Here is a 27849-nt window from a genome sequence, read left to right as displayed (position 1 = left end):
GAAATTACCTTATTCTCCTTTTACAGGTGAAGAAAATGAGGCTGAGAAAAAATGACTTGCCCAAAATCTAACAAAACATTTATCCATGCATAACAAATATTTGTAGGCCGTGTATTCTTTGCTACATTGCAGCACTCCTTGAAAAAAAAAATAAAGGGTCTAGGGATAAATAAAATGTCTTTCTTGAGGGGTTAGGAGAGCAACATGCTTCTCTTATACTGCAGCCCTTGCATACAATCCTGGCACTTAATAGGCGCTTAATAAATGCTAGTTGATTGACTGATTGATTGAATAGGCACTCAAAAAATATGCTTGCTGGTGGATTAACTGAATTAATCTTTTGTTCCTGGAGCTGTATTTTTTCAAGGCCGAAGTAGTAGCAACAGCAGCAGCAGCACCAACTGCCACCTCTTGCATCTTCTAGTATCCTGGTGTGGGGGCGAATATATTCTGAAAATATAGCCGCAAGCCTAGGTTAGATCTAGTGATATAACACACTCTGCCCGCACTCACGATTAACCCCCCCCCTTGTTTATGGTACGGGCCACCCAACAATACAAACCCCTTCTCTTTTCAGACCCGTGGTACATTCTGAGCTCTTTCGTCAGGGGCTGGGAGGAGGAGGGCCCCAAACTGGCCACGCCTTCTCTCCCTGATTGGCTGAAATATTTAAAGGTCCTGTAGGGGATTGGCTGTTCTTTTAGCAGGCATTTTTGAAAGTTCCTTGCTTTAGATGAAACATAGGCGTCCGCACCGGCTTCAGCGTGTCTACCACTGGGTCCATCGATCCATTCATCCTTTCTCGAAGAGAGTCTCTGCCAGAAACTGTACCCCGCAGGTGGAAACCACAACGTGGGACGGGGCGGGTTGGGGCGAGGGGGCCTGGCCAGTTCTGGATCTTGAATCCACGCGGGAAGGTTTGTGTGACTTGTAGAGAGGGGGTAGAGGGAGAACCATGCTAGCCCGGTGTCCCGGGGCTTTTCAGGAGGGGTTTGCATGTCCTTTTCGAAGCTTGGAGGTGTAACAAGGAGGGAACACGAAAGCCCCCTCACCAGAAGCCCCAGGACACTTAAGCAAGCTTCCCTGCACCCCTCCCATTCCTGCCCCCACACTATTTCCCAATCCTCCTAACCTAGCCCCCAAACTCCGACCTCTTTTCTCCGACCTATTGACATTCCCCTTCCACCATGCCCCACCACCCCTACAAAGGGTCCCGTGAGCCCCTCTGGATTCTCCTTTCTCCATCCTTGTGACAATCCTGATGACCCCATTCCCACACCACAGATTTTGTGCCTCTTGTGATAGGTGCTGTGCCCCTGTCCTCTGAGGAAAAAAAATCCTGTCTTAGGGGCAGCTAGGTGGCACAGTGGATTCAAGAGGATCTGAGTTCAAATTCGGCTTCAGACACATAACACTTACTAGCTGTGTGACCCTGGGCAAGTCACTTAACCCCATTGCCTAGCCAAAAAAAAAAAGTCCTGTCTTCATTCACTCATGACAAATCTCTGTTACCTTCTGTCACACCCTAAGTACCAATCATCCTTCCAGCTTCTCTGGATCTCCACCTCAGTATTTGATAACAAGATTGTTTTGTTTTTGTTTTTATAGCCCCAGGTCCATAGGCCTTGCACACAGTAGGTACTTATAACAGCATAGATCTAGCCTAGCTGGAAAGGACCCCAGAAGCCATCTAGTCCAATACCCACATTTTTACAAATGAGGAAACTGAGGCCTAGAGAGTTATGAATTGCACCAGATGGAAACTGAGGTCCCTTCCAACTCTCAAATCCTAAGATTCTGTAGGTTAACTGTCTTGCCCTAAGGCCACATAAATAATAAATGGGATTAGAATGCTAACACTCAATCCAGCTCCCTTTCCACTCTACCATGCTAAATGTTTATTGAATTTGATTAAATTGAGCTGTATCACCCACCTCGTTTCATCTCTCTGTTCCCCAAAATGATGGGGATTAGGCATCCCCCTGGTGTCTCTTCCAGCTCCAGATCCCATCTTCAGTCGACTCTTATACCGTATCCCATTCCCAGTTCTTCCTGTTCAGTGATGACAGATCCTCTATCCCCAACCTTCCTTTTGCTTTTTTTTTCCCCTCTGACAAGTCCTTTTGGTTTAAACCCAACATCTGTCCATCTCCATGTGGATATCTCCATCATCTAGGATGCAAAGACCCTTATCGATGGACGTTGTCCTTCCTATGTCTCCCCCATATCTACTCAAGTCAGACTTAGTGTGCCCCTTTAACAGACTTTGTATCCCTAGACAGAGTCAGAAGCTCATCGCCTATAATGCTATCGGAATCCGAGGAGCCAGATAACTCAGCGCTCCATTGCCGCGTGGCCCTAGAGGAGCTGAGCCCTGGCGGACAACCCAGGAGGCGGCAGGCCATCAAGGATGCTGAGCTCAGCTTAGGCCGAAATGAGCGGAGGGAGTTGATGCTACGCCTTCAGGGGACAGGTCGGTCCCGCTGCTTCCCACTTCGTAGTGCCAGACTTTTTACCCGATTTGCAGCTGTTGGCCGAAGTGCCCTTCGGCTCAGCCCTGACTCTGACTCTGGCCTTAGCTCAGGTCCCGTCCAGCTACTGCTGTCTGACTGCCCACCAGACAGGCTGCGGCGATTCCTGCGCACCCTGCGCCTTAAATTGGCCACAGCCCCTGGCCCTGGGCCAGCCCCTTTCCGATCCCGGCTGCTTGGCCCCAGACCTCAGAACTTCTATACCATCAGTCCTATCCAATCAGAGAACCTGAAACCAGTGTCGGCCACTGGAACTCAAGACACAACCCCTGTGAAGAGGCCATGTCCGCAGGACAAAGACCAGTCTGGCAAGGTGAGAACTGAGCCAGAGACTACAGAATGGGGGTGGTCTGGGGTGCAGGAGTGTGGGAAGGTGATATAGGAACCAGGGGAACCCCAAATTGGAAAACCAGCTGGTAGCTGTGTGACCTTGGACTTCAGTTTTCTCACAAGGGGATAATCTTTCCTTGCCCTACCAGCTTCACAGAGTTATTGTAAGGGTCTGATGAGATAATACATACATAAAAGTGGTTTGGAAAGTATATGGTATGTAATTGGGAAAAAAAGTTTAAAAAAAGTATGTGTGAAGTTGAATTTATATACTTTTAAAATGTACTGTTTAGCTGTGTGACCCTTGACAAGTCACTTAACCCTGACTGCCTCACCAAAAAAAAGAAATTTTAAAAAGTTGTAAAAATGTGCTGTTGATAATAGAGGTCTGCAATTTCACAGACAAATCCCTTTTTTTGGTTCTATTTTGGAAATGACCATTTCATTTAGTATTTGTCAAGGTTAGATTTTTTTTTAAAAGAGGTACATGTGTAAGATATTTACATTGTCATTATCATGCTTTAGTGAAAGGCAACAGAGTGTAGTGGATACAAAGCCAGGCCAGAGTCAAAAAGACCTGGGTTTCAGTCCTGCTTCTGATCCCTTCTAGTCATATAACCAAGAACAAGTCACTTAATTTCTTTAGTGCCTGGCTGTAGAAGATTTGCAAATCTATATTAGTGGAGGGAGCTTCTTCATTGCCAGTTTATTATGCAGATGAAATTATAGGTCTATATGACTTCCCTATCTCTCCCTCGAAATAAAAATCTGTTATTTTCAGGGTAAGGAAGATTGGGGGAAAGTGAAAAATTAATGAGGTTATGAAGGAACAGGGATTGTAGGACCATAGAATTTAGAGTTGGAAGAGACCTTAGAAATTATTTGATTAATCAACAACATTTATTATGTGCCAGGCACTGTGCTATGTGCCCGCTATATAAATGAAAAAAATGAAAAAGGCCCTGGCCTCAAGGAGTTAATATTCTATCCCATTCTAGTGAATCTTAGTCCAAGGCCCCCTCCCCCTCCCATTTTTCAGATGAAGAAATTGGGGGCCTAGGGAAGGGAGGTGATTCACTTAAGGTCATATAGCATGTACATGACAGAGCCAGGTTCTGAAATTCAATGTGCTTCCCAAGGGTTCCTTAGGATTCAGAAAGCTCTTCTGATCCTGGAGTAGTCCTTACCTTCTGCTTTCTAGGCATCTTCTACCAAGAGCACAGTGCCTAGGCATCGGCTCCAGCTTCCCTCCCCCAAGCCCCAGCTGTCTCAGGAGCAGGCCCAGGTGCTGAGCGCTGTGCTAGGGGGCAAGAGCATCTTCTTCACTGGAAGTGCAGGTGGGGAGCGCATGGGGTTAAAAGGAGATGGGGAGGCTAACGTGGGGGTTTGTTTTGCCTGGTTATGCATATGTGTAAGTTTTGTTTTTTCAATGGGTGACAGAAGGGGAGGTGGAAAGGAGAGAATTCAGAACTGAAAATAAAATTGAATTTTTAAAAAAAGAAATAGGAACCAAGCATAAGGAGGGAAGTGATGGGGATCTTGGAGGGTCACCTGGGAAGTCACCAGAAGTTTCCCTAACTCCTTTGGCCCCTGTCCAGGGACAGGAAAATCATACCTGCTGAAGAGGATCCTTGGCTCCCTTCCCCCAAAGGGCACAGTGGTCACAGCCAGCACTGGAGTGGCCGCCTGCCACATTGGGGGTACCACCCTTCATGCCTTTGCAGGTTTGTAGTGGGGACTTGGGGCCTGGGAAGGAGCAGTGCTGAGGCACAGCTGAAAGACTAGGTTTTGAGATGGGTTAGGCCGCAGAGATGGGGAACCTGCAGCCTCAAGGTCACATGTGGCCCTCTCGGTCCTTGGGTGCAGGCCTTTTGATTGAGTCCAAGTTTTACAGAACAAATCCTTTTATTAAGGGAATTTGTTCTGTGAAGTTTGGATTCAGCAAAGGGCTGCACTTGAGGACCTAGAGGGCCACATGTGGCCTTGAGGCCAAAGGTTCCCCACCCCTGGGTTAGAGTATTAGAATTCAGGTAGAATCTTCAGGTAAAAATGAAAGACTTCTGGGTCTGGAATCCATAGTCAGAAGACCTGGGTTCTAATCCCATCTTTGACACTTATTATGTATTTGACCTTAAGCAAGTTAGTTATGTTCTCTGGGCCTCAGTTTCTTCATCCATAAAAGAAAGAGTTGAACTGGATGGCCTCTGAGGTGCCTTCTAGCTCTGGGTTTCCCTGAAGTAGGCTTCCAAAGCTGGGTTTTGAGAGCCAAGGAAGTCTAACAGGGCTGGCTCTAGATGAAGACAGGTGAGGCTCTCCAGGGTGGGAGGTCAGTCCCTTCACAGGACTAAGCTGAGACTCTGCCTTTTACCAGGAATTGGTTCAGGAAAGGCCCCTCTTGCCCAGTGTGTAGCTCTGGCACAGAGACCCAGTGTACGGCAGAGTTGGGTGAGCTGTCAGCGGCTTGTCATCGATGAAGTCTCCATGGTAGAGGCAAGTCTGTTTGACAAGCTGGAAGCAGTAGCCAGGTTTGTGTGCTGGAGTGGGAGGGATGCCACGGTTGAGGGGTAACGGGCCACCACACCAGGGTGGGTAGAGAAGAGTCCGACCCTTCCCCAATCCCTACGTTGCTTGTGAGTCTTGGAAGAGCATCCAGACCCATCCAATCTCCTCAACCATTGCCCCTTCCATCCCTTCGATTTCTTTCCAGAGCTGTTAGACAGCAGGACAAGCCCTTTGGGGGGGATTCAGCTCATTATCTGTGGAGACTTCCTGCAGCTGCCGCCAGTGACCAAGAACAACCAGCCCCCCCAATTCTGCTTCCAGGTATCTGCCCCCCAACCATGCTCTTTCCTCCTCCAGTAAAATTGCACTACCCACATTTCCCTCCCTTCTCACCAAACTACACAGTCTCCCCTTTCCTACTTGAGTATCTGTCCCACCTGGGCAATAAGATTGTTCTCCCCTACTCAGAGAAGTAATTTACTCTATGCCTTTTGTAATGGATATCTTTTTTTTTAAAATTTTTATTTATTTATTTTTTTAATGGTTATCTTTTTAAAACATTATTTGTATTTCCAGGTATCACCCTTCTCCACTCCCTACCTAGAAATCCATCAGTTCAAAGAATAAAAAAGAAAAAACAGCACTTCAGAAAAATTAAGAAATGCATCAACCAAGTTTGATAGTACATACAATGTTCTACACCCATAGTCCCCCATTATGCAAAGAAGGGGGGGGTTTCTTCTCCACTTTTTTGCTCTTTCTCCCTCTGTCTCCTTGTCTGATTTTCTCTATCTATCTATCTCTCTCTCTCTCCCTCCCTCTCTCTCCCTCTCCCTCTCCCTCTCTTACCTTCCCCTCTGCTTCTTCCTCTACCAGGCAAAAAGCTGGAGAAAATGTATCCAGTTGACCATGGAGCTGACTGAGGTGTGGAGACAGACAGACCAGACTTTCATCTCACTGCTACAGGCTGTTCGGCTAGGCAGGTGAGCCCAAATTTTGGTTTTTGTTTGATGCTTTACGTGGAGAAATAACCTGATATAATCTTGTGATTTTGATTTGATCAACAGGAGGAAGGATCAGTAGAAGGTGGTGACTGATTGGATTTGTAGGGAGAAGATGGAGAAGGGGGGAAAGGGAAAGAGAAGTTACTGTATGCTGGGTGCTGTGGTTTATATAAGAAATTATTAAGTTGATTTAAGGGCCCGTTTCCTTTTGCTTGCCCCAGGTGCCAGTGTTGCTAGTTATGGTTCTGGGATCAGATTGGTGCAAGAGTAAAAGAACCACCTTAATTCCACAGGGGAGTTTAGGTTTAATAGGGTAAGAAATAGGAGCCACTGAAGGTTTCTTATCAGAAAGGCAACATAGCCTAAGTGGTAGAAAGGGAAGATTAATTATGCAGTGGTGTGGCAGAGGTCTGGGAGGGAAAAAGACTAGAGTGAGGGAGCTGTGGTCCAAGGCTATTGCCAGTGATGAGGGCATGAACTATTGAAAATGTGTGTGGAGAGGAAGAGATTGTAGGATCATAGCTATAGAGCTAGAAGGGGCCTTAGAAACTGTCCAGTACAACCCCCTCATTCTATAAATAAGGAAACTGAGGCCCAGAGAAATGAAGTGACTTGTCCAGAGTTACCACAGCTATTAAGGGTAGTAAGTATATAAGGCAGGTTTTGAACTCAGGTCTTCCTGACTTTAAGACCAATGTTCTAGATGAGACTTCAAAAAAAAATCTTTCCTTTCCTCTACCCCCCTCTTGTACCTATTGATAAGGCAAGAAATATGACACCTATTATACATATGAATTATCCACATGAGCCACGGTGGAGGGAGGGGACAGGGAAGCAAGAAAATTAAAGAAAGGAAAAAAAAATATGCTTCAATCTTGTACTCTGTGTCCATCATTTCTCTGTGTGGAGGTGAATAGCATATTTTATCACAAGGTCTTTGGAGTTGTGCTGGATCATTGTTACTAAGTTTTTCACAGGTGATTATCTCTATACTATTCTGTTACTGCGTACACAATGTTCTCCTGGTTCTGCTCACTTCACTCTGCATCAGTTCCTACAAGTCTTCCCAGGTTTTTCTGAAACCATCCCCTTCCTCATTTCTTATAGTACGCTAGTATTCCACGACATTCATTTGTCATGATGAGAGCCATTTTGAAGAAAGCTTTTTCAGTGGATCAGGATCAGACACGAATTCTTTACTGACAGTTTTCTGTGGATGGGGGGCAGGAAGATTAGTTGTGATGGAGAAAGAGGCAAAAGGAGTGAGAAGCCAGCTTGATGCCCCAGAACAGGGCTTCTCGTAACCTTTGCTATGTTATGAACTCCTCTGGCAGACTGGCAAACCTTATGGATGCCTTCTCAGAATGATGCTTTTAAATGTGTAAAATAAAATACAAATTACAAAACAAATCAATTATAATGAAATATAGTTATCAACACATTTTTTAAAAAGTCAATGTCCCCAGGTTAAGAACCCCTGACCGAAAATATATAAACCACAGCAACTACATTGTAACGGGGGGGGGGACAAGACTAGTGAAACATTTGGAACTATGGGAGAATACTGCCAACCAATAAGAAATCCAATATGAAATTATTTGGTTTAGTCCTGTATTACATATATTTATGTCCTGTAGAAAATTAGAATGAGTGAGTTGGTATGGCCTGGAGCAAGAGAGAAGCAGCAGAGAGTAGCTGAAGAGTGTTAGATTGGAAATCAGGAAGACCTGGGCTCAAATCCTGCTTCAGACACCTAGTACACTTTCTAGTCTAGAACCTCAGCTACCTCATCTATAAAATAAGTGGGTTGGACTTAATCTTTAGAGTCACTTCCTACCCCTGCTCTATGATTGTATAATCATAGCTCATCTTTACAATTCACAAATCAATTTCCTCAGGATAATCCTGGGAGGCAATAGTAATAACAATTGACATTCATAGAGCACCTTAAAGTTTACAATGCATTTTACAGGTTAATTTTAGCTTTGCAGCAACCCTGTGAGGTAGATAGTCTAGGTAGTATTATCCTTATTTTACAGATCAGGAAACTAAGTGACTTGCCCAGGGTCACAAAGGAAGTCAGTGCTGGAGCAGGGGAATGTGAAATCAGGTCTTCGGGTCTCCCTGACCCCAATACCTCCAGCCCTCTGTTCACTACGCCATGATAGTAAGTGCTAATCAGGGAAGTATCCATGATGGAAGCAGGCCTGGACCTAAACCTTAAAAGACTGGGGAGGATAAAGGTAACTGGATAAAAGGGGGAAAGCATTTCTAGAGACAGGAAATAGCTTAAGAGAAGGAAGGGAATCTATCATCAGTCATCAGTCAACAAACATTTATTAACAATATTTTTAAAGAGAAAAAAAGAGAATGAGAAGGAAGAGAACACTGATCAATATATCAAAAGTCTAAAAAGTTGATGCAGTGTTTGACCCCCTAGCTCTGCAAAATATCAGGGTCAGGAGTGTCTTCTTGTATCTCTTTTTTTTTTGTTTGTTTAGGCAATCGGGGTTAAGTGACTTGCCCAGGGTCACACAGCTAGTAAGTATCAAGTATCTGAGCCTGGATTTGAATTCAGGTCCTCCTGACTCCAAGGCCAGAACTCTAGTCACTGCACCACCTAGCTGCCCCACGAGTATCTCTTATTTGGAGCCATGATTACTCCTTGTAACTTTGCAAAATTTATTTTTTTATTGTTTTCTGGTTGTTTGCTCTTTATGTTGTTCTAGGTTCTGTGTATATTGCTTTCTTGACTCTGCTAACTTCAGTCTGCACCAGCCCATACAGATCTTTCCTTATTTTCTGTATTCATCACACTGATCCTTTCTGTACAGCCCAGTAATATTCCATTTACAGTCACGTACCACACTTTGCTTAGCCCTTTGAATGCTAGGCAGAATAACCTGAACTTTTGGGAGGGGGCTGGGAAGAGGCGCAGAGCCCGGGGGCAGTAATAGTGAGCCACTGAAAATTAACTGAGGAGAGAAATGACATGACCGTAACTATTCTATATGAAAGATTAACCTGGCAGAAACGAAAGGAGAGAGTGAAGTTTTGTCAGTAAACTAATGACAATAGTTAAGGCGTGTGATAATAAAGGCCTGCTAGGGCAGGGGCAGTGGGAACCAGGAGAAAAGGATAAATGTAAGAGGATCTGGTTACTGAACAGGTATGAAAGGTGCGAGAAAGGGAACAGTCTAAGGTAATCCCTAGGTATGGAACCTGGAAGACAGACCAGAATCTGTTTCTCTTTCTCTGACTCTCTCTGTCTTTCTGTCTCTGTCTGTCTCTCTCTCTCTCTCTCATACACACACACACACATACCATTTACAAGAATTGATATTATCATCATTCCACTTAGCTTTCCTGAGAGTATCCTAGGGGACCCTGGTGCAGTATGGCCCCAGTGGGTTGCAGTTACGTGGCACTTACATAATCTTTCATTTTGAGCCTGGAAAACGAAAGACAGGCAGGGATCTCTCTCTCTCTCTCTCTCTCTCTCTGTCTCTGTCTCTGTCTCTCTCTCTCTCTCTCACACACACACACACACACACACACACACACACACTGTTTCTCTCTCACACACACACACTATCTCACACACTATCTCTCTTTCATATACACACTCTCTCTCTCTCTCTCTCACATACACACACACCACTTACAAGGACTGATATTATCATCATCCCACTAAGCTTTCCTGAGGATTTATAAAGTTCCTAGGGAACCTGGGTGGAGTCTGGTGTCCGTTGGGTTGGGGAAAGTGAGACTGTATGTACCCTAACCCGTCATCCTCCCTACCTCAGGTGCACAGATGAGGTGACCCAGCAGCTAAAGGCCACAGCCAAACACAAAGTGGAGCGTGATGGGATCCTGGCCACCAGACTGTGTACCCACCAGGATGATGTGGCATTGACCAATGAGCGGCGGCTGCAGCTGCTGCGTGGTGAGGAGGGAATGGAAATGGGCATTGAAAAGAGGGTGATTAGGAGGGCAGGGAGGGAGGAAAACCATTTCAGAGACTCAGGGCTGCCTAATAGGAGTTGTAGTGGATAGAGTGCTGGAGACAGAGTCAGGGAGACATCAGTTTTAATACTGCCTCAGAGGATTGGTGCTGTGTGGCTCTGGGCGAGTCATTTAACCTATCTTCTGATCCTCTGTTCCTTCATCTGTAAAATGGTGTATTAATAGCAACTACCCCAAAGGGTCGTTGGGAGAATCAAATGAGATAATATGAATGTGTGTATGAATGTTCATGTACACACACACACACACACACACACACACACACACACACACACACACACACAGAGTTTTACTGCCTTGACAAAAGGCAGTCCTCACTTATGCTGATTTTTGGTGGAGTGGTCAGAGCCCTTGACTTGAAGTCAGGAAGACCCAAGTTCTAGTACTGCCTCAGACAGAGCTATGTGGTCAGGGGCAAGTCAGGTAATCTCTCTCTCTCAGACACTGACTGCTTTTCAATGAAGTGGAGGAAGCCATCCATCACCTTCTCTCCTCCATCCACCAAGTGGGCAAGTTCTTGCCTCAGTTGCCAATCTCCCTCTTCTCCAATTTCCTCCCTTTCTCCCTCTGGGAACAAGGGACCAACCAGGAGCCCCCTGGTCATGTACTGAGCAAGGGGTCAGAGCACATATCTCACTGGAAGGCACCAGAACATAAGCCCATCCCCACACCAGCTCCATAGCATGACTCCTATTATATGTAGGTCTAGGACTTGGAAATTGGGTAAGATCTGAGGTGGCAGAAGGGACAGATGATCCCAGGGTTTGGATCACCAGAGCTAGCCTTTGGAAAACTCTGCTTTTGACTCTCTACCATAGCCATCTTCATTCTTCCTTCTCATTTGGCAACACTTTGCCCCTCCCCTTTACAGATATGTAACATCCTCTTACTCTGTCCTCCCCCGATGAAAACTACTCTCCGGAAAGTATCTGATAAACTAATTGAAGTCCATGCTCCCAGGACTGAATCCTCATTGGCCAGTCCTCCTCCCTCTACCCCCTCCTCACATTCAGACATTCTTGACTATGATGACAATGTATGGTGTCTCTCAGGAGATTTTCATTTTAACAAAATTTTAAATTAAATAAATGAGTATTTTATAGTAAAATCCAAGCCAGGAGAGATCAGTAGACCAGGGAGGAAAATTTTGCCTGGTCTTGGTCCATTTTCTTCAGTGGCAATTAGCGTCCTTCAAGGTTTAGCTCTCACGCTCTGTTTCCTTCCTTTACCTTCTCGGCTTTCCCAGTAATTCCTCAAACCCGTTGGTGAGTTAGCAAGCTATCTACCTTAAGCATGTGAAGGCTTTCCCCAGTGGAATGGGTAGATGAGAACAATTTGTTCCAGTGGCTGTGAAGGTGGCTTAGAGTTTGGTCAGACACCAGAGATGCTGGTCGTGTTGACTTTTGTCCTGCCATTGGACTTCAATGACTCTGGAAGAGAGAGTGAGGCTGATGATTTTGTATAGCTCTGACTCACTTAAGTTTAATTCATGCACAAGGCAAGACACCACCCTGTGATATCTTTGGTCCTCTTTGAAAACGAAGGATGAACGACAATCTCTCTCAGCCTCAGTTTCATCATCTGTAAGATGGGTTATTCATAATGCCTACTTCACAGGGTTAGAGGATCAAATGAAATTTTATATATGTGTGTGTACCCACATATATATGTGTGTGTGTGTGTGTGTGTGTGTGTGTGTGTATATATACACACACATACATGTATGTAAGTATATATATATATGTACATACATTTCTCTCTCCATACACACATACATATATGTATATGTGTATATATATATATGTGTGTATATACACGTGTGTGTATCTCCTTTGCAAACCTTAAAGCACTACATGAATGTAAGCTTTTATTATTATCTTCTCTGTAGAATTATCTGCAATCTTATGTGTCATACAATAATAATAAAAATAGCTAACATGTATATAGTTCTTACTGTTATCTCATTTGATCCTCACAACAACCCTGGAAGGTAAGTGTTATTATTGTCCCCATTTTACAGATGAGGAAACTGAGGCAAACAGGTTAAGTGACTTGCCCAGGGTCACATAGCTAATTACTGTTTGAGGCCACATCTGAACTCAGGTCTCCCTGACTCCAGGCCTAGCGCACTGAGCCACTGACCTCTTCTTTACACTGTAAGCTCTTTGAGGTAGGGATCGTGTGTCAATGTGTAAACTGCAAATCTTCACCCCCATATCTCTGTCTAGGATCTAACAGCCTCTGCACACAGTAGCTACTTAATAAGCACTTGTTGAGGGGCAGTAAGATGGCACAATGGATACGGCACCAGCCCTGGAGTCAGGAGGACCTGAGTTCAAATCTGACCTCAGACATTTACTAGCTGTGTGACCCTGGGCAAGTCACTTAACTCTAAATGCCTCCAAAAAAAGAAAGAAAAAAAAGTACTTCTCCCCCCCACACACAAAACTTGCCTCCCGAATCCTATTCATTCTTAGATTGTAAACTATGAGAATAAGGACCATATGTTACATAAATTGTATTATCTTCCTCAACTTTTCACATAGGAAATACTCTTCAGTGCTTATCATATTCTATTATGTTCTCCCAGGCCAAGTCTACAGCTATGAAGCTATAGATAGTGACCCTGACATGGTCAGGACCCTCGATTCTCAGTGTCCAGTGAGTCGCCTCCTGCAGCTAAAGCTGGGGGCCCAGGTAAGTTGGAAGGCAGGACTGCAGGGTTGGAGGGGCAGGATTAAGTTCCAGATGCCAGGGCTGATTCTCCCAGCAGGGTTATCTCATGTCTGGTTCTCTGAAGAAGGCCCTCCCTTTATTATCTGCCCATGCTTCCCATATCTCGTCCAGCCTCCTCTGTTTTTGAGCCTGGCCATTTCTTCCTTCCGTCCTGTTAGCTATAAACCCAGGACACTAGTGCTTGGGCCTCCTGATATCTGAACTGGTGTGTGTTATTCCTATCTCACAACATTGCCCCCTTCCCACTCCTAGCAGAGGGGGACCGAGGGCTGTTTGAAACAAGGAGATAAGTACCAAGATATCGGCAAGTCTTTCCACTGTGCCCCGATCTGAGGTCCCTTCCAGCTATAAGTGTATAATTATAAACTTACGATCTCATCACCAGGTGATGCTGGTGAAGAACTTGGCAGTATCTCAGGGCCTGGTAAATGGAGCACGAGGGGTCGTGGTTGGATTTGAAGATGGTAGAGGTAAGACAGCCTCGGCTTCAAGTCGGGGAAGAAACAGGTCTAGCAGGAGGGAGAACCTACACGATTTCTAGGGAAGAAGGTCTGGGAACAATAGGATGTGATGACGTTTCTGGGGTGAGACCACCCCAGACAAATTGTTAGGCTCCTGCTTCTTTGACCTCCGGTCTTCATTGGTCAATTGCACTCCCTTCTTAGCTCTGAGTATTAATAGGCTGGTTTTCTCTTCTTCCCTCCTTGCCCACCCCAACCAGGGCTTCCCAGAGTGAAATTCCTATGTGGAGTCACAGAGGTTGTACGGACTGAGCAATGGACTGTGCATGGCCCTGGTGGTCAGCTCCTCACCAGGCAACAGCTGCCCCTCCGGTTAGCCTGGGCTCTATCCATTCACAAGAGTCAGGTGAGAACCAGGGAAAGGATGGGGGAGGCAGGGGGACAGGATGAATCCTGGACCAGAGTGGAGGCTGAGGGAGATCCTGATAATTTAGGTATGGAAGGTCTGTGTCTTTAAGCATATAAAGTTTCCAGAACCCACAGAATACATCCTTACTCTCAGGGGTACAGAGCAAGTTTCCCATCTCAGACTCCATCCTTCTTGCCCAGGACCACATTCTTCAGAGCATGGGCAGGCCACACTGAGGACCAAGGGTCACTAGGTTTGCTGCTAAATCTCTTCACCTAGCATTGGCACCTCTACCTTGCTGCTTCCCCTGCTCCCAAACCTATAACTACAGGGCAACAAATTCAGCATTCACTAGTATGGTTTCTGTGGTCCACAGCTCCTGTCTGGTCTCTAGGGAGTCATTGTCCTCCTAGAGCTTTCTCTCTGTAAGATGCTGTATCTGTAGTTCTCTCTTCCCTCTCACCCATATCCCAGTTTGTGTTCCCTGTACTACCTCCCACCTTTCTTCCCCATCACTCTTTAAGGAAGCAACTCTTCTTCAGGGCCTTTGGGAAAGTCTGAAGTTGCAGTTAACCCAGGTGTTTGCCTCCTCCCACATCGTAGGGCATGACTCTTGACTGTGTGGAGATTTCACTGGCCCGAGTGTTTGAGAGTGGCCAGGCCTACGTGGCCCTCTCACGGGCCCGAAGTCTACAGGGTTTGCGAGTGCTGGATTTTGACCCCTCTGTGGTGCGGTGTGATCCTCGGGTGCTGAAGTTCTATGCCTCTCTACGGGAGCAGGTGAGGGATGGGTGGGTGGATAAACCAGAGGAGGGGAATGCTCTGGAAGGCTGGTGGGTGCCTGAGGCAGTAACCAGAAGGAAAGGACTGGAAAGGGATTAGCTTTGCAGGGAAAGAAGGTAGTGGACCACAAATGCTGTGCAGGTATAGGGTGATAGAAATGACTCTCTGGAGGCCACCTTACTGTTAACCTAGGACGTATCAGCCAGGGAATCCCCAGGGAAGTAAGAGGTGTGATAACTGAAATGAGTGCAGGACGGGGCTGGGATGCACAGGCAGAATGGTGACTCTAGAGGAAGGGGACAGGGACAGAAAGGAGGCACTGAATGCAGACATGCTCAATGAATCTGCCTGTCTCTGTTCCAGGCTTATCTGAATGAGGATGAAAAGGATTCAGAACAGGAGAATGTGGATCCTGACAACTGAGTCCCAGCCCCCAAAAGGGCAGAAATTCCTAACTCTCACACTATCTGTGCAACCTTGAACACAGCACTTAACCTCCAGGTCTCAGCTTCCTCATACATAAAATGAAGGGGGATGGACTCAAGGGCCTCTGAGTTCCCCTTCAGCCCTAGATCTTTGATAGTGTGGGAACTGTATGTGTCTATCCCTTTCATTCTCAGCGTGAGGGTCTGTGTGAACTTCTCCCAGATATCCTCCCTCTTCCGTTCATCTCTGGGCCAGGGGATTTTGTCTTCTACTACCTCAACCTTCCCTCTGAGCAGGGTGGAACCCTTACCCTACTTCCTTGGCTACTAGAGCATGGACTTTGGTCCTGTATCCATCATCTTCGTCTTCCAATAAGAGGTCACACCTTTCTATGGGAAGGTTATGATCTTTTCACTTCCATAGTTCCCAGGAAGGGCTGGGAGCTGAGGGAAAGGTTCTCTTTCCCTTGTGGACTGACTCAACTTCTTCTTTCTTACTCACTCCAACAGCCACAAATAAGCTCCAGTTCAAAGGTTTTTAACCTGGGGTCCAGGAACTTGTTTTTAAAAATATGTAAATACACACACACACACACACACACACACACACACACACACACACACACACACATGTACAACTGTATTTCAATATAGTTGATTTTCTTTGTCATTCTGTAATGTGTTTTATTTTATATATTGAAAAATACTATTCTGACAAGGAGTCTGTGGGCTCACCAAAATGATCTGTGAGACAAAAAAGGTTAAGAACCCCTGATTTAGTTGGTAAGGCTGTGTATGGGTTTCACTTCTGGGGATTAAGGTACATTCTGTCAGGAAATAGTTTAAATCAATAAGAATGAGAGCTATTCCCCAGGAGAAATATGGTCAAAGGAAATGAACAGGCAGTTTTCAAAGGAAAACATTCAAGCTATACAACTGAGTGAAAAAACACCCCAAATCACCAATAATTAGAGAAACATAAATTTAAGCAACTCCAAAGTTCTGCCCAGCAGATTGACAAAGATGAGAAAAAAACAAAATTGACAAGTGTCGGAGGGGCTAATGGAAAAATAGGAATATTGAAGTACTATTGATGGAGCTGTGATACATCCAGACCTTCTGGAAAGCAATTTGTAACTATGCCCCAAAGTCACTCCACTGTTCAGACTCCTGGCCGAGTGATACCTCTACTAGGACTATACCCCAAAGATATCAGAAAAAGAGGAAAAGGATCCATACGTACAACAGTATTTACAGCGGTTCTTTTTGCAGCCTCAAAGAACTGGAAACCAAGGGTATGTCCATCAACAGGAGAATACCATAAAATTATGGTATATGAACATAATGGAATATTATTGTGCTACAAGAAATGATGAAGAGGGTGGTTTCACAGAAACCAGGGAAGACTTGTATGAACTGATACAGAGTGAAATGAGCAGAACTAGAACCATTCATACAATAAAAGCATCATGAGGGAAGGTACAGTGTGGCCACTAGGGAGAGGCAGGGTCTAGGACTCAGCGCCTCTTAAACTGTGTGTTGTGACTCAAAAATTTGGCAACAGCAAAAGGTTTCTGAACCAACAACCAAAAAATAATTAAAAATCAAACGTGCGATGAGTTCCAGGTGTTTCTGGCAGTGTTTGCCCACATTGTGTGCAACTTTACTGCAACCTTGGTTCTGAACACAAAGCATGCACACTTTGCAATGCACATGCCCTCAGGTCACACAACTAATGCTGCTGAAATGTGAAAAGAGTCCTTAGAAGAAAAAGTTTAAGAAACCCTGGCTAGGTAGCCTCTGCCCAAGGAGCCTTCTGTGGAGGTATATAATTATGCACAACTAAGAAGCCATCATCATTGCTTCAGCTATGGTATATTCAGGGTATAAAAAAATAAATTTGGAAGGAGATATACCCTAGTCCTTTAACCTTCTTCTAGAAGAGGGATTTGATTTTATGAACAGGGCTCCTGATTATCTTTTAGCTAATCAGACCATTGACCAATAGGTTGATGACCTAATATGTACCCAGCATCGTGCTGGGTGAGAAAGAAAGACACTTTCCATTCATTTAACAAATATTTATTGAACACCTACAATGTGCTGAGCTAAGGGAGATACAAAATTTAGATAAGACACAGTCCCAGCCCTCACTGGAGTTTATAGTCTAGGAGGAGAGATATGATACATAACATTACCTGGTAAATGGAACCAGCATTTAACCTTTCGGTGTCCCCAAACAACTCTCTAAATTGCAGAAGAGATACTAGGTTGCTAGGGAAAGCTCCTCACCTGGAGTTTGGGTATAAATAAATGAATGAATGAAATAATAAATAAATAAACCAGGTTGAGTAGCAGTTTGGTGGCTAGCATGGATTGGAGAGCTAGGTTCAAATACATCTCCCAGCTGTGCTGCCAACTCTCTGAACTTTGCTACTGTACCTTGCTAGTTTCTCACCCTGAAACATCCCCCTGCACCCTGTTGGTCCCCTCTCCCAGTGGTGAGTTCCTATGGTGCCTCCATGGAGGGATGGGCCAAGTTGGTCATGCTTCATGCCTCTCCTGGCTGTGCTTCTGACAAGACAGATTTGACCACCGTGCCTCAGGATAGGTAACTTTGCTTCCCCCCCCCCACCTGCTGGGTGGCCATGGGCACCTGTCATCCTTTTTGGAGTTTTGTTTTTCTCATCTATAAAATGGGAATAAATCCAACTCCTTCATTTGCTTCTGCAAAGAGAACCTGTGAACCAGCCTCGTATTTAGCTGCAACTTCCTTTTTTTTTTTTCCTTCTGGTTTCCTTTATGAAGGGAATATCAAGATGGATATGATTCAGTTCCTCCAGCAGTATGTCTGCCTATTGGTGCCCAGATAATGAGCTCACATTTAGAGCAACAACAGCTAAGTTAATGTTTCTCCCTAACACAACTGACTGAAAGTTACAAGGAAGACAATATCCCTCTATATGTTATCAATTGTAAAAAAAAAAAAAGGCATTTGACTTGAGAAAGAAAAAAAGGTTACCTTAAAAGCTCTTCTCTATCAAGGTGGCTCCCATGACAGTTACACAATTAGACAAGTTTCCTTGAAAAATATGACAACAAACATAATGCCTAATCAGAAGGCATTAAGTCACAGAGGCTGCAGTTATAGTCATGGAAGACGATCAATCTCAGAGTGCAAATGGGAGAAAGATTCAATCTTGAAGGGGAGGTCCTCTAGATGTTCTTGTTTGGTTTTTTTTTCTTTCTTTTTTTAGGCAACTGGGGTTAAGTGAATTGCCCAGGGTTACACAGCTAGTAAAGCGTCTGAGGCTGGATTTGAACTTAGGTCCTCCTGCCTCTAGGACCAGTGCTCTATTCACCGCACCACCTAGCTGCTCCAATGTTCTTGTTTTTTTAATTAAGCTGTGCTGTTTGCATCAAGTTCCAGAATATCAGAACCTCCTAAATGAGGTTCGTGATCATTCAAAAGAGTTTGGCCTAACTATCCAAACAAGAGAAATGTATCTTTTTGCATATGAAACAGCATATTGGCCATAAACTAGGCCCATTTGGCTAGAGTAGGGAAGTAACAGCAGACAGCTAGAAATGTATGGGGGTACCAGAATATAGAGGGCTTTGAATTCCAAGCAGAAGAGTTTGAATTTACTTGTTAGGCAATAGGGAGCCACTGAGATTTCTAAGCAGTAGAATGATGTGACCAGGTCTATCAGCCAATCAACTGATCAATAAAGATTTATTAAGGACTATGTGCTATAGGCACTGTGGTAAGTAAGTGCTGGGAGACACAAAGAGAAAACAAAAACAATCCCTGTCCTCAAGGAGCTTACAATCTAATGGAGGAAACAACATATATAAAATACTATATAATAACAGTATATGTAATAGCTAGTATATAATAGTAGTTACTATGTAACATAATAGTATAATATATAATAGTAGCTAGTATGTAATATAACAGTATAGTATATAACAGTAGCTAGTATATAATATCATAGTATATAATAGTAGCTAGTATATCATGTCATAGTACATAATAGTAGCTAGTATATCATGTCACAGTACATAATAGTAGCTAGTATATAATAGCATAGTATATAATACTAGCTAGCATTTATATAGTGCTTTAAAATTTGTAAAGCTCTTCACTTCTTTTTGATCTCTATTACAACCCTATGAGGGAGGTACTATTATTATCCCCATTTTACACCAATGGAAACTGAAGCAGACAGGTAAATTAGCATGTGTTGGGGGCTGGATTTGATTCCATGTTTTCCTGACTCCAGGTCTAGTTCTCTATTGACTGTGGCACCTCGCTGCCTCAAGACACAGTTCTATACAGCATATATCTATGTATATAAATGATTATTCTGACAATGAAGGATGGATTAGGCTTAGAGGTGAGTAATGAGGACCAGAACTTGGGTAGTAATGACAGAAGGGAAAGAAAAGATTGAATAGAGTTCGAGAAAATGGAATTGAAAGGACGCAGTAACTGACTGGGTGTGAGAAGTGAGAGAAGGAGAAGAGTCAAAGGTGACCCCCAAGACAGACAGAAAAAAACCCCAAAACATTAAGTGCTTACCAGCGCCTATGAATCTAGCTCAGGATAATGCAATTAGTTGGAGTCTAGTGCCCCCTCGTGGTTGCACTGGAAATTACATGGCTTTTTTTTTTTAATCACATCTTGAAAACTGGAAGGAAGGAAGGGATGCTGTCTGAGTTGAGAAGCAAGCCAGAAGAGACCTCAGAGAGAAGCCAGTCCCACTCACATATAGTCTTTGTTACTGCTCTGACCCTGGGCAAGTTTCTTAACGTCTTTTGTAATGATCAAATAGATGTATATAAAATGCTTTATAACTACAAAATACTATATGAATGTAGAGATCATCATCATCATCATGATTATTATTACTATAAGCCTTTTGTCAAGGCCACTGATAGGAGGGGAACATGAGCTTCTCAGGTCTTTGTAGAGAGCAGGGAGCCCATCCCCAGGCTCCTAGGCCATTCAGACAGCACCTGCTTCTCAGCACCTGGCTGTTTATTTCCCGAGTCGTTTCTGGGACAACAATGAAAGGACAATGAAAGCCATGGGTGGGCATCCACTCAAAGGAGCAACCCACTCCCCAACCTCTTTAGTTGCAGAGGTGAGTCCTGGGGGGAGGGGTAAACCTGAGGAATGGCAAGCAGGAGATGAAGACTAACCACCCCAAAAAAACATCAATTTCCCCAAGCTGACCAAGAATCCTGCTTGGCCTGGGCCTCATTCCTGTCTGGCTCCCCTCTTTGTTTTCCTCCATGCTCACTTATCTGGCTTCTGGCAGATGAAAGAACTGAATCCCCAACACCAAACCCCTTTTCCCAGAGACCTGCCCCATACTTTACAGGGCAGTCAGGGAGCCTGTTCTTACAGGTGAGTGAGCCCTATATGGACAATGCCAGCTGGCAGCATCAGAAGATTGGATTTGAAGAGAAGGGGAGAACCTGAGTCCAGGGGGTGGGTGCAGGAAATGAGGTCTCACTGTCCCTGAAACTGCAGGGGAGGGGGAAGGCATGGAAAGGTGTCAGGGTAGATTTATAGGATCTTGGGGGCAGCTTCTCCCTATCTAGACACAAAAAAGACCTTGTAAGACTGCAATTTACTTTACCTTACTAGCCTGGAGACAGGGTGGAGTGTTGCATATTACTCAGGGATCTGCTTCAAAGCACAAGATCAGAGATGGATGGATGGATGGATGGATGGATGGATGGATGGATGGAATCAATGAATGAAAAAGCATTCATCAAGTGCTTTTGGGTTGGAGAAGTTTTAATTCTGCTCGTGTCTAAGCAAGTGAAGATGCCATCTGGAGACTTTGCTCCTCCCTCATCTCAGCTACTGGTTGCTTTGTCCCCTTACCCACCATTTCCCTTTCCCTCTTCCATGACTTCATCTCCTCTTCCTTCTAGGTATCAATGGTGATGAGTGGGCATCCTTGAAAGTGTTGGTGCATATGTGTTTGGGCATAAGTGGAGGTGGGAATGGAGGGAGTAGTGAAAACATCATCCTACCTCTAACTCCTCCTTCTAGAGGGTCAGTGTGGTACAATGGAAAGAGCCTTGGACTCAAGAGTTAGGAGAACTGGGTTCTAGCCCTGATTCTATAACTAATTCTATCACAAGTCACTTGATATCTCTGAGTAGTTTCTATGACCTCTTGTGTCTGTCCCTATTTCCACAGCTGTTCAGGACCCAAAACTATTGAAGCTGAAGATGACTCAGTTTTCTCTGAGGAGGAAGAAGAAAAGCCACACAATGACCAATTGGTGGTACTGCCAACAAAATCCTGGGGCCCATCGTAAGAAAGGCAGGAGGGGTATTGGGCTTAGTGGGCGGCGGGGAAGAGAAGAGGGCAAGGAACGGATCAGAGAGAGGTAGTGAAAAGTCTTACTTAGCTGCACTAGCCTCCCTCTTTGAAGTTTTTCTCTCTCACCACCTACTTCCCAATCAACCAACCATCCAGAATATATAGAATTACAACTGTGGGCCCAGCCCTGTGCTAGACCCCATCAGAGATACAAGAAGAGAAAAAGAGATATATTTACCTTCAAGGAACTTAAAATATGTCTCTGGAAATAAATGTACATAGGGATGGAGTGAAGGAGTGGATCTGTAATTTCTTCCATATAGATAATTTCATTGGTATCTCAGACATTTCATTCATTTCCAGATGAGGAAACTCCCTCTTCCAATACAGATTGTCATCTTCTCTGTACCTTCTAGTGTATCAAATTGCCTAGAATACTGAGAAGTCAAGTGACTTGCCCAGGATCACCCAAAAAGTATGCATCAGAGGGAGGGTTTGAATCCAGGTCATCCTGGCCCCATGGCTAGCTCTGTCCATTATTACACTCTGCTGCCTGTCATGTAGGCACATGTGGAATATAAAATAGAATATAACTGAGGACTCTCAAATGGTGTGGTTGTCTCCCAAGTGGGGACCAAGGTCCCCGGGAGGCTGCAGTCCGACCACAAGGAGTGTGTGATTAACCAATGGGAGAGTGGGAAGATGGGACACATCCCACTCTCCCTATGAGAGCCAATCATGTTACTCATCTTCAAAATATCCTTTTACCAAAAAAAAGTTTGGTAAACCATCAGTTTAGAGGGTAAATCTGGGAGGCATTCAGAAGAATTGGGGAATCACTAGGATTGGGATGGTAAATGAGACAGGATTCGAGCTAGAGGAAGGGTAGGATTTGGATAGGCAATGAAAGTAGCTTCACTTTTACATAGGGGCCACAGAGAAGCCCCCAACTTAAGCCATGGGAGCTGGCTTCCTCCATTTCCAATCCACAGACCTCCTGCCTTGTAACTTTCTCCCTTACACAAATTCATTCATGTTTCACAGGTCCACTTAATAAGGTGTACAAGGTCAATGAAATTAGATGGATAGTCTGGGAATGGGGAATAGAAAGACAAGGGACACCATACCAGAGAGCAAAAATTCCACCTCTAATCCTTTCTTACCTAATCAGGTGGCATAAGGCAGGGAGACTAAGTGGTTAATCCACTTCTGGGATCAGACACAGAACCTGGAGTGACTTCTCAGTCCAAAGCAAATTCCCAAAAAAGCTGGTGGAAAAGAAACAGCAAGAAGCAGGGTTCATTCTCTCAGACCTGTTGATTGATTTTTCTTCCAAAATTCAAAGCCATAATAACAAGCTCTCCTGCTCAGTTCCTTATACACTGAGTGCCCATTTCCATCTCCCAGGAACCAAAGATCAATTAATTTTTTATTAAGCAGCTACTCTATTCAAGGCAAATGTGTCAGACACTAACTAGGTATACAAAGACAAAAAAAAAGAAACTCCTACCCTCAAGGAGCTTATGTTCTATTAGGGAAAATAATATGCACACATAAAAGTAAACAGAAAATATATTAAAGGCTAACATGTTAACTCTATTGGGGAAAACAACATTATCTGTGAGTGTGTGCAAAGTAGTTGCAAAATAAGTATCTAATACAAAATAATGGTGGGGGAGGGGCTATCACCCGGAGGTATCAGGAAAGGTGTAGATGACTAGAAGCTAAACTTTGAAGGAGATTCCAAGAGGCAGAGATGAGGACATGTATTCCAGGCATAGGGGATAGCCACAAGTGCTATGTCATATCATCAGAACAGCATGGGGGACCAGATTGGTGGCATTCATAGAGTGTGAGAAGGGAGTAAGAAGACTGAAAAGGTAGACTGGAGCCAGGCACTTAACCTGGGATCTCTCAACTTTTTTTTAAATATTTGATAACTATTTCAATGTAATTGGTTTCCTTTGCAATGCCATATATTTTATTTTACATACTGAGGAACATTACTCAGAGAAGTGGTCCATAGATTCCACCAGATTGCCAAAGGGGGATCCATGATATGCAAAGAGAAAGTTCCAAGGTCCTGAAGAGAAAGAATTGGGGGGGGGGGCACGGTTGAGACTTGTCTCCTAGTTCTTGCTCTGTCATTAACGTAACTTCGGGAATTTGGGCAAGTCACTGAGAACCATCTAAGTCTCCATTTTCTTCTTTGTAAAATTAGGAACTTGGTGTGCCCAGTCCCTTCCAATACCAAAATCCAGTAGTTCTTTGATTCTCTCTCTACTTTTCCCTTGATGACTAGTCTTCACATAACAATTCTCCTGGTCAAGTCTATGGAGGAAGAATGACATTTCAAATGTGAAATGTTTTGCATGTAGCATAAGGCCCTGCTCCCACCCAAAACTCTCTTCCCCACCTGCCTTTCATAATGCCTCAAACGATCATTAGAGCTATGATTTCTCATAAGTCATGATTTCTTTGGAGACAATTTAAGATACTATCTCCAAAAACTCTTTTGTTAGTATATATATTCCCTGAAAAGTGGGGTGGGGGAGGACATATTTATACAGATTAATCTGAGGTAACTTTTGCACTACCCACAGCTCTTGACACTTTGCAAAAATCTCATTACATCTTCACAATATCCTTGAGATGGATAAGGGTAGAATGGCGGATGGTGAGAATGGAGCAGGGAAGGAAAGGTCTGGATCATAGAGCATTGTTGGAGGAAAGGGGCATCTACCAATTGAAGACACTCTGGGGAAGGGGTGGTTGTTAGGAGCTGGATCAAGGGATGTTGGGGTGGCTCACTTCTCTCCTAATCCTCCCAGGCCTGTGTGCCCCACCCCCAACAGTTGGGAGGAGGCCAAGTTCTGCCAATCCATCAACAGCCCTTCATCATCTCAGCCCCATTCCTCCTCCATCCTGGCCCCAATCAAGTCCTTCCCATATGGGGAACCTTCATAATGCCTGAAATTCTAACCACGTGGTGGAGGGGAAGGGTAGAAGAAGAGAGGGTGGCCTAGCCTGGGCAGACAGCAGGCATTATTGGTACATGGGACTGAGGACTACCTGAAAAAGTTTGACAGTAGAGGCAGTATTCCATATTTGTGGTCCTCCACTTATGCCTTTTCTTTTCTTTTTTTGGAGTGGTGGGAGGCAATCTGGGTTAAGTGACTTGCCCAGAATCACAAAGCTCTATTAAGTGTCTGAGGTCAGATCTGAACTCAGGTCCTCCTAATTCCAGGGCTGGTGGTCTATCCACTGAGCCACCTAGCTGCCCCCCCCCTTTTCTTTTCTTTTTAAAGAGAGGGTAGAAAAAGAAGGTCTTAGAGGTAGGTAAACTGGAAAGAGAACAGGATTTAGAACCAGAGCACCTAAGTTCAAATCTTAGTTCTGCCACTAATTAGCTATGTGACCTTAGGCAAGTCACAACTTAAAACACTGTGCCTCAACTTCCTTGTCAGTAAAATGAAGGTTGTACTAGAGGTCCCCTGAGGCCCCTCCCAGCTTTGATCTTTGATCCTATGATAGATAGGTCTCAGGTTGGACTAGGTTTCAAGTAACCTACAAGCACAGGAGGGCTCTTGGAGTATGACCCCACCACCAAAATCAGTTGGCTAGAGGTTGGAGGTGCTGAACAACCTCTATTTGCTCACATTTGAGCCCAGATTTCTTTATTCAACAAATATTTATTAAGCATTCAGTTTGCTACTGTTCTATGGACTTTATCCCCCAATAACTTTGTGTTTATTTTGTAAGTTCTTTGCATTTACTCGTCTGAGGCCTAAGTATGGTGGCAGAGTAAACAGCCTATTGTGTTGGGCTTCGAAGGGCACCTAGGTGGTGCAATGGACAGAGTGTCAGCCCTGGAGTCAAGAGGACCTGCGTTCAAATCCAGCTTCAGACATTTACTAGCTGTGACCCTAGGCAAGTTGCTTAACCCTGTTTGCCTTGGTTTCCTCATCTGTAAAATAAGCTGGAGAAGGAAATGGCAAATCATTTCCAGTATTTTTGCCAAGAAAACTCCAAATGGAGTCATGAAGAGTCTGACACAACTGAAAAGGACTTAATAACAAAACAAAACAAAACAAAACAAGAAATGGGCTTTGAATCAGAAAGCCTGGATTCAAATCCTCCCTCAGACATTTACTAGCTGTGTGACCAGGACAAGATACAACTACTTTGTGCCTTAAGAAACTCCCTGGTTTTATAAGTCCCTAGTAGCTTTCTCTTGACAAAATCATCTCCTACAGTTATGTTAAATGAGCTCCTTGGCAGGGACTATTTAATTTTCTGTATTTGTGCCTTAGTAGAAGTTTGTTGAAATGAATAAACACCTACTGTGTGCTACTAAAGCACATGGGGGGAGGAGTATTCTCTACTGGGCATCATTGCTCTTGGCCAGAGTCAAGTGGGACAGTGAGGGAGGGATGCCTCCACTTCCCCAGAATGATATTGAGGCCCCATCCCCCACTTTCACTAATCTCCTCCCCTTTTCTCTTCAGGTCTATAAAGCCCAAAATTCCAGAACCAGTCCTCCCTGCTACACAGCATCCTGAAGAAGACCCAACAGAAGGGGGCAGAGGATGCCCAGGAGAAAAAGATACCTTACTGCCCACCCTCCTTTACTTGGCAACCACTCTTCTTTCTGCAACCGCTGGGATTTTCTATATTCGAGGTAGATGGTGCCCAGAAGATAGGGGTGCCTCCTTGCCTAGGCCCTGTTCCTTAAAGTAGGCAAAGTTTCCTAGGAACCTGGAGGATCCAGGTCCAGGACAGCATGATAGTGAAAACTGGGCTCATTTCTTGTCTACCCTTCTGCAAAAAAAAAGTCCCTGTGCCCTTTAATACCTTACAATCAACAACCAGAAGATCTTTACTGAGTACCTACTGCATGCCAAGATGGGAGGGGGGAGGAGGCAATGCAAAAAAAAAAAGTGTCCCAATAATACCTCAGATTTGTATGGTGCTTTACCATTCACAAAGTCCTTTCACAGGACAACTGTTATCCCCATTTGATAGAGGGGGAAACTGGGGCTCAGAGGGGCTGTGCCTTGGCCAACATCCTACCGTGGCTCACCTGGGATGACATAAGATGTGTTCCTTACCTTCAAGGAGTTCACAGTATATTTAGGGAATCAGGACCAATATAAATGGTGAAGGACCAGAGAATAAGGTGAAATTCAGCGACACAAACCTAAGGACGATAGAGACTGGGGGGGGGGGAGAGGGAAATGGTCAGTAAAGTCTGTGTAGTTGTAAAGCTTGAACCAGGCCTTGAGAATCTGAGAGCAGGATTTCTTTAGATGGGGAGGAAGGCGGCAGGCATTGCAGGGAAGGAAACCTTCCCATACTCTTCCCTCTGCATTCACACATCCTGGCTTTGCTATCTGGTAATAATACGTGGTTATAGTTAGGACCAAAGGGGCATCAAGCCTTGAGAGATCTAGCTCACTCGTCCCACTGCCTGAAATTCCCCCCTTCAAGGACCTTACTTTGAGTAGGAATTCTCTAGCAAAGGCTCCCCTTAAATGCACGTATGTTACCCAGACAGAACAAGTGGCTGATCTATCAGTACCTACTTTAGTATCCATCAATACCTTTGCCCCACTGGAGGCATCAAGGTAACAGTGGCTAGAGTGTGAGGCCTGGGCTCAGGAAGACCAGAGGTTAAATCTGGCTTCAGACACTCACTTGCTGTGTAACCATGGGCAAATCACTTAACTTGTTTGCCTCAGTTTCCTCAACTGTAAAATGGCAATAATGATAACACCTTCTTCACAGGTTGCTGTGAGCATCAAATGAGATATTTGTAAAATTTTTAGCACAATGCCTGGCACCATATAAAAGATGGTAGTGTAGTAATAGCAGTAGTAATATCTATCAATTACCTTTGTCCCACTGGAGGCAGCTACATGGCACAGTGGCCAAAATGTGGGATCCTGCAATCAGGAAAATACGAGTTCAAATCCTGCCTCAGACACATACTAGTTGCGTGACCCTGGGCAAGTCGCTTGACCTTTGGTTGCCTCTGTTTCCTCAACTGTAAAATGGGGGTGATCAAATGAGATATTTATAAAGCTTTAGCACATGTAAATGCTATATATTGCTATATACTATATAAATATATATACTACATATTTACTATACTATATACTCTATAAATGCTAGCTACTATTATTAGTGAAGCAGATTAAAGCAGAGTCTTCAGAAGTGGGAAGCAGAAAAGACACAGGGACATAGGAAAAAAGGGGTAGGAGGAAAGGCTGTCATCTTCCACAGGATTGAAC

At 44.4% G+C, this 27849-nt stretch overlaps 1 protein-coding gene and 1 long non-coding RNA gene across 2 annotated transcripts; one reads left to right on the top strand and one right to left on the bottom strand.

Annotated features, from left to right (window-relative positions):
• The first annotated feature begins 732 nt into the window (after positions 1 to 732).
• On the top strand, positions 733 to 15877 carry PIF1 (PIF1 5'-to-3' DNA helicase). The gene is given in 14 exon segments (XM_020987036.2): positions 733 to 838; positions 2279 to 2844; positions 4063 to 4198; positions 4460 to 4585; positions 5233 to 5386; positions 5569 to 5596; positions 5598 to 5684; positions 6240 to 6346; positions 10174 to 10313; positions 12984 to 13090; positions 13515 to 13599; positions 13851 to 13996; positions 14603 to 14779; positions 15146 to 15877. Coding segments are annotated over 13 exon segments (1893 nt in total). The 5' UTR covers positions 733 to 838; positions 2279 to 2304; the 3' UTR covers positions 15206 to 15877.
• A 1396-nt stretch (positions 15878 to 17273) lies between these two features.
• Positions 17274 to 27593, bottom strand: LOC110206327 (uncharacterized). Its single transcript, XR_013485334.1, has 2 exons — positions 26668 to 27593; positions 17274 to 23887 (listed from the first exon to the last, which is right to left on the bottom strand). It is a non-coding gene; the product is annotated as an uncharacterized LOC110206327 (long non-coding RNA).
• Between the last annotated feature and the right edge of the window lie 256 nt (positions 27594 to 27849).

Source organism: Phascolarctos cinereus, unplaced genomic scaffold, assembly GCF_003287225.1.
Source record: "Phascolarctos cinereus isolate Bilbo 61053 unplaced genomic scaffold, phaCin_HiC Scaffold_3;HRSCAF=262, whole genome shotgun sequence".
NCBI lineage: Eukaryota > Metazoa > Chordata > Mammalia > Diprotodontia > Phascolarctidae > Phascolarctos > Phascolarctos cinereus.
The sequence above is the reverse complement of the archived record's forward strand: the minus strand, read 5'-3'. Positions and strand labels throughout refer to the sequence as shown.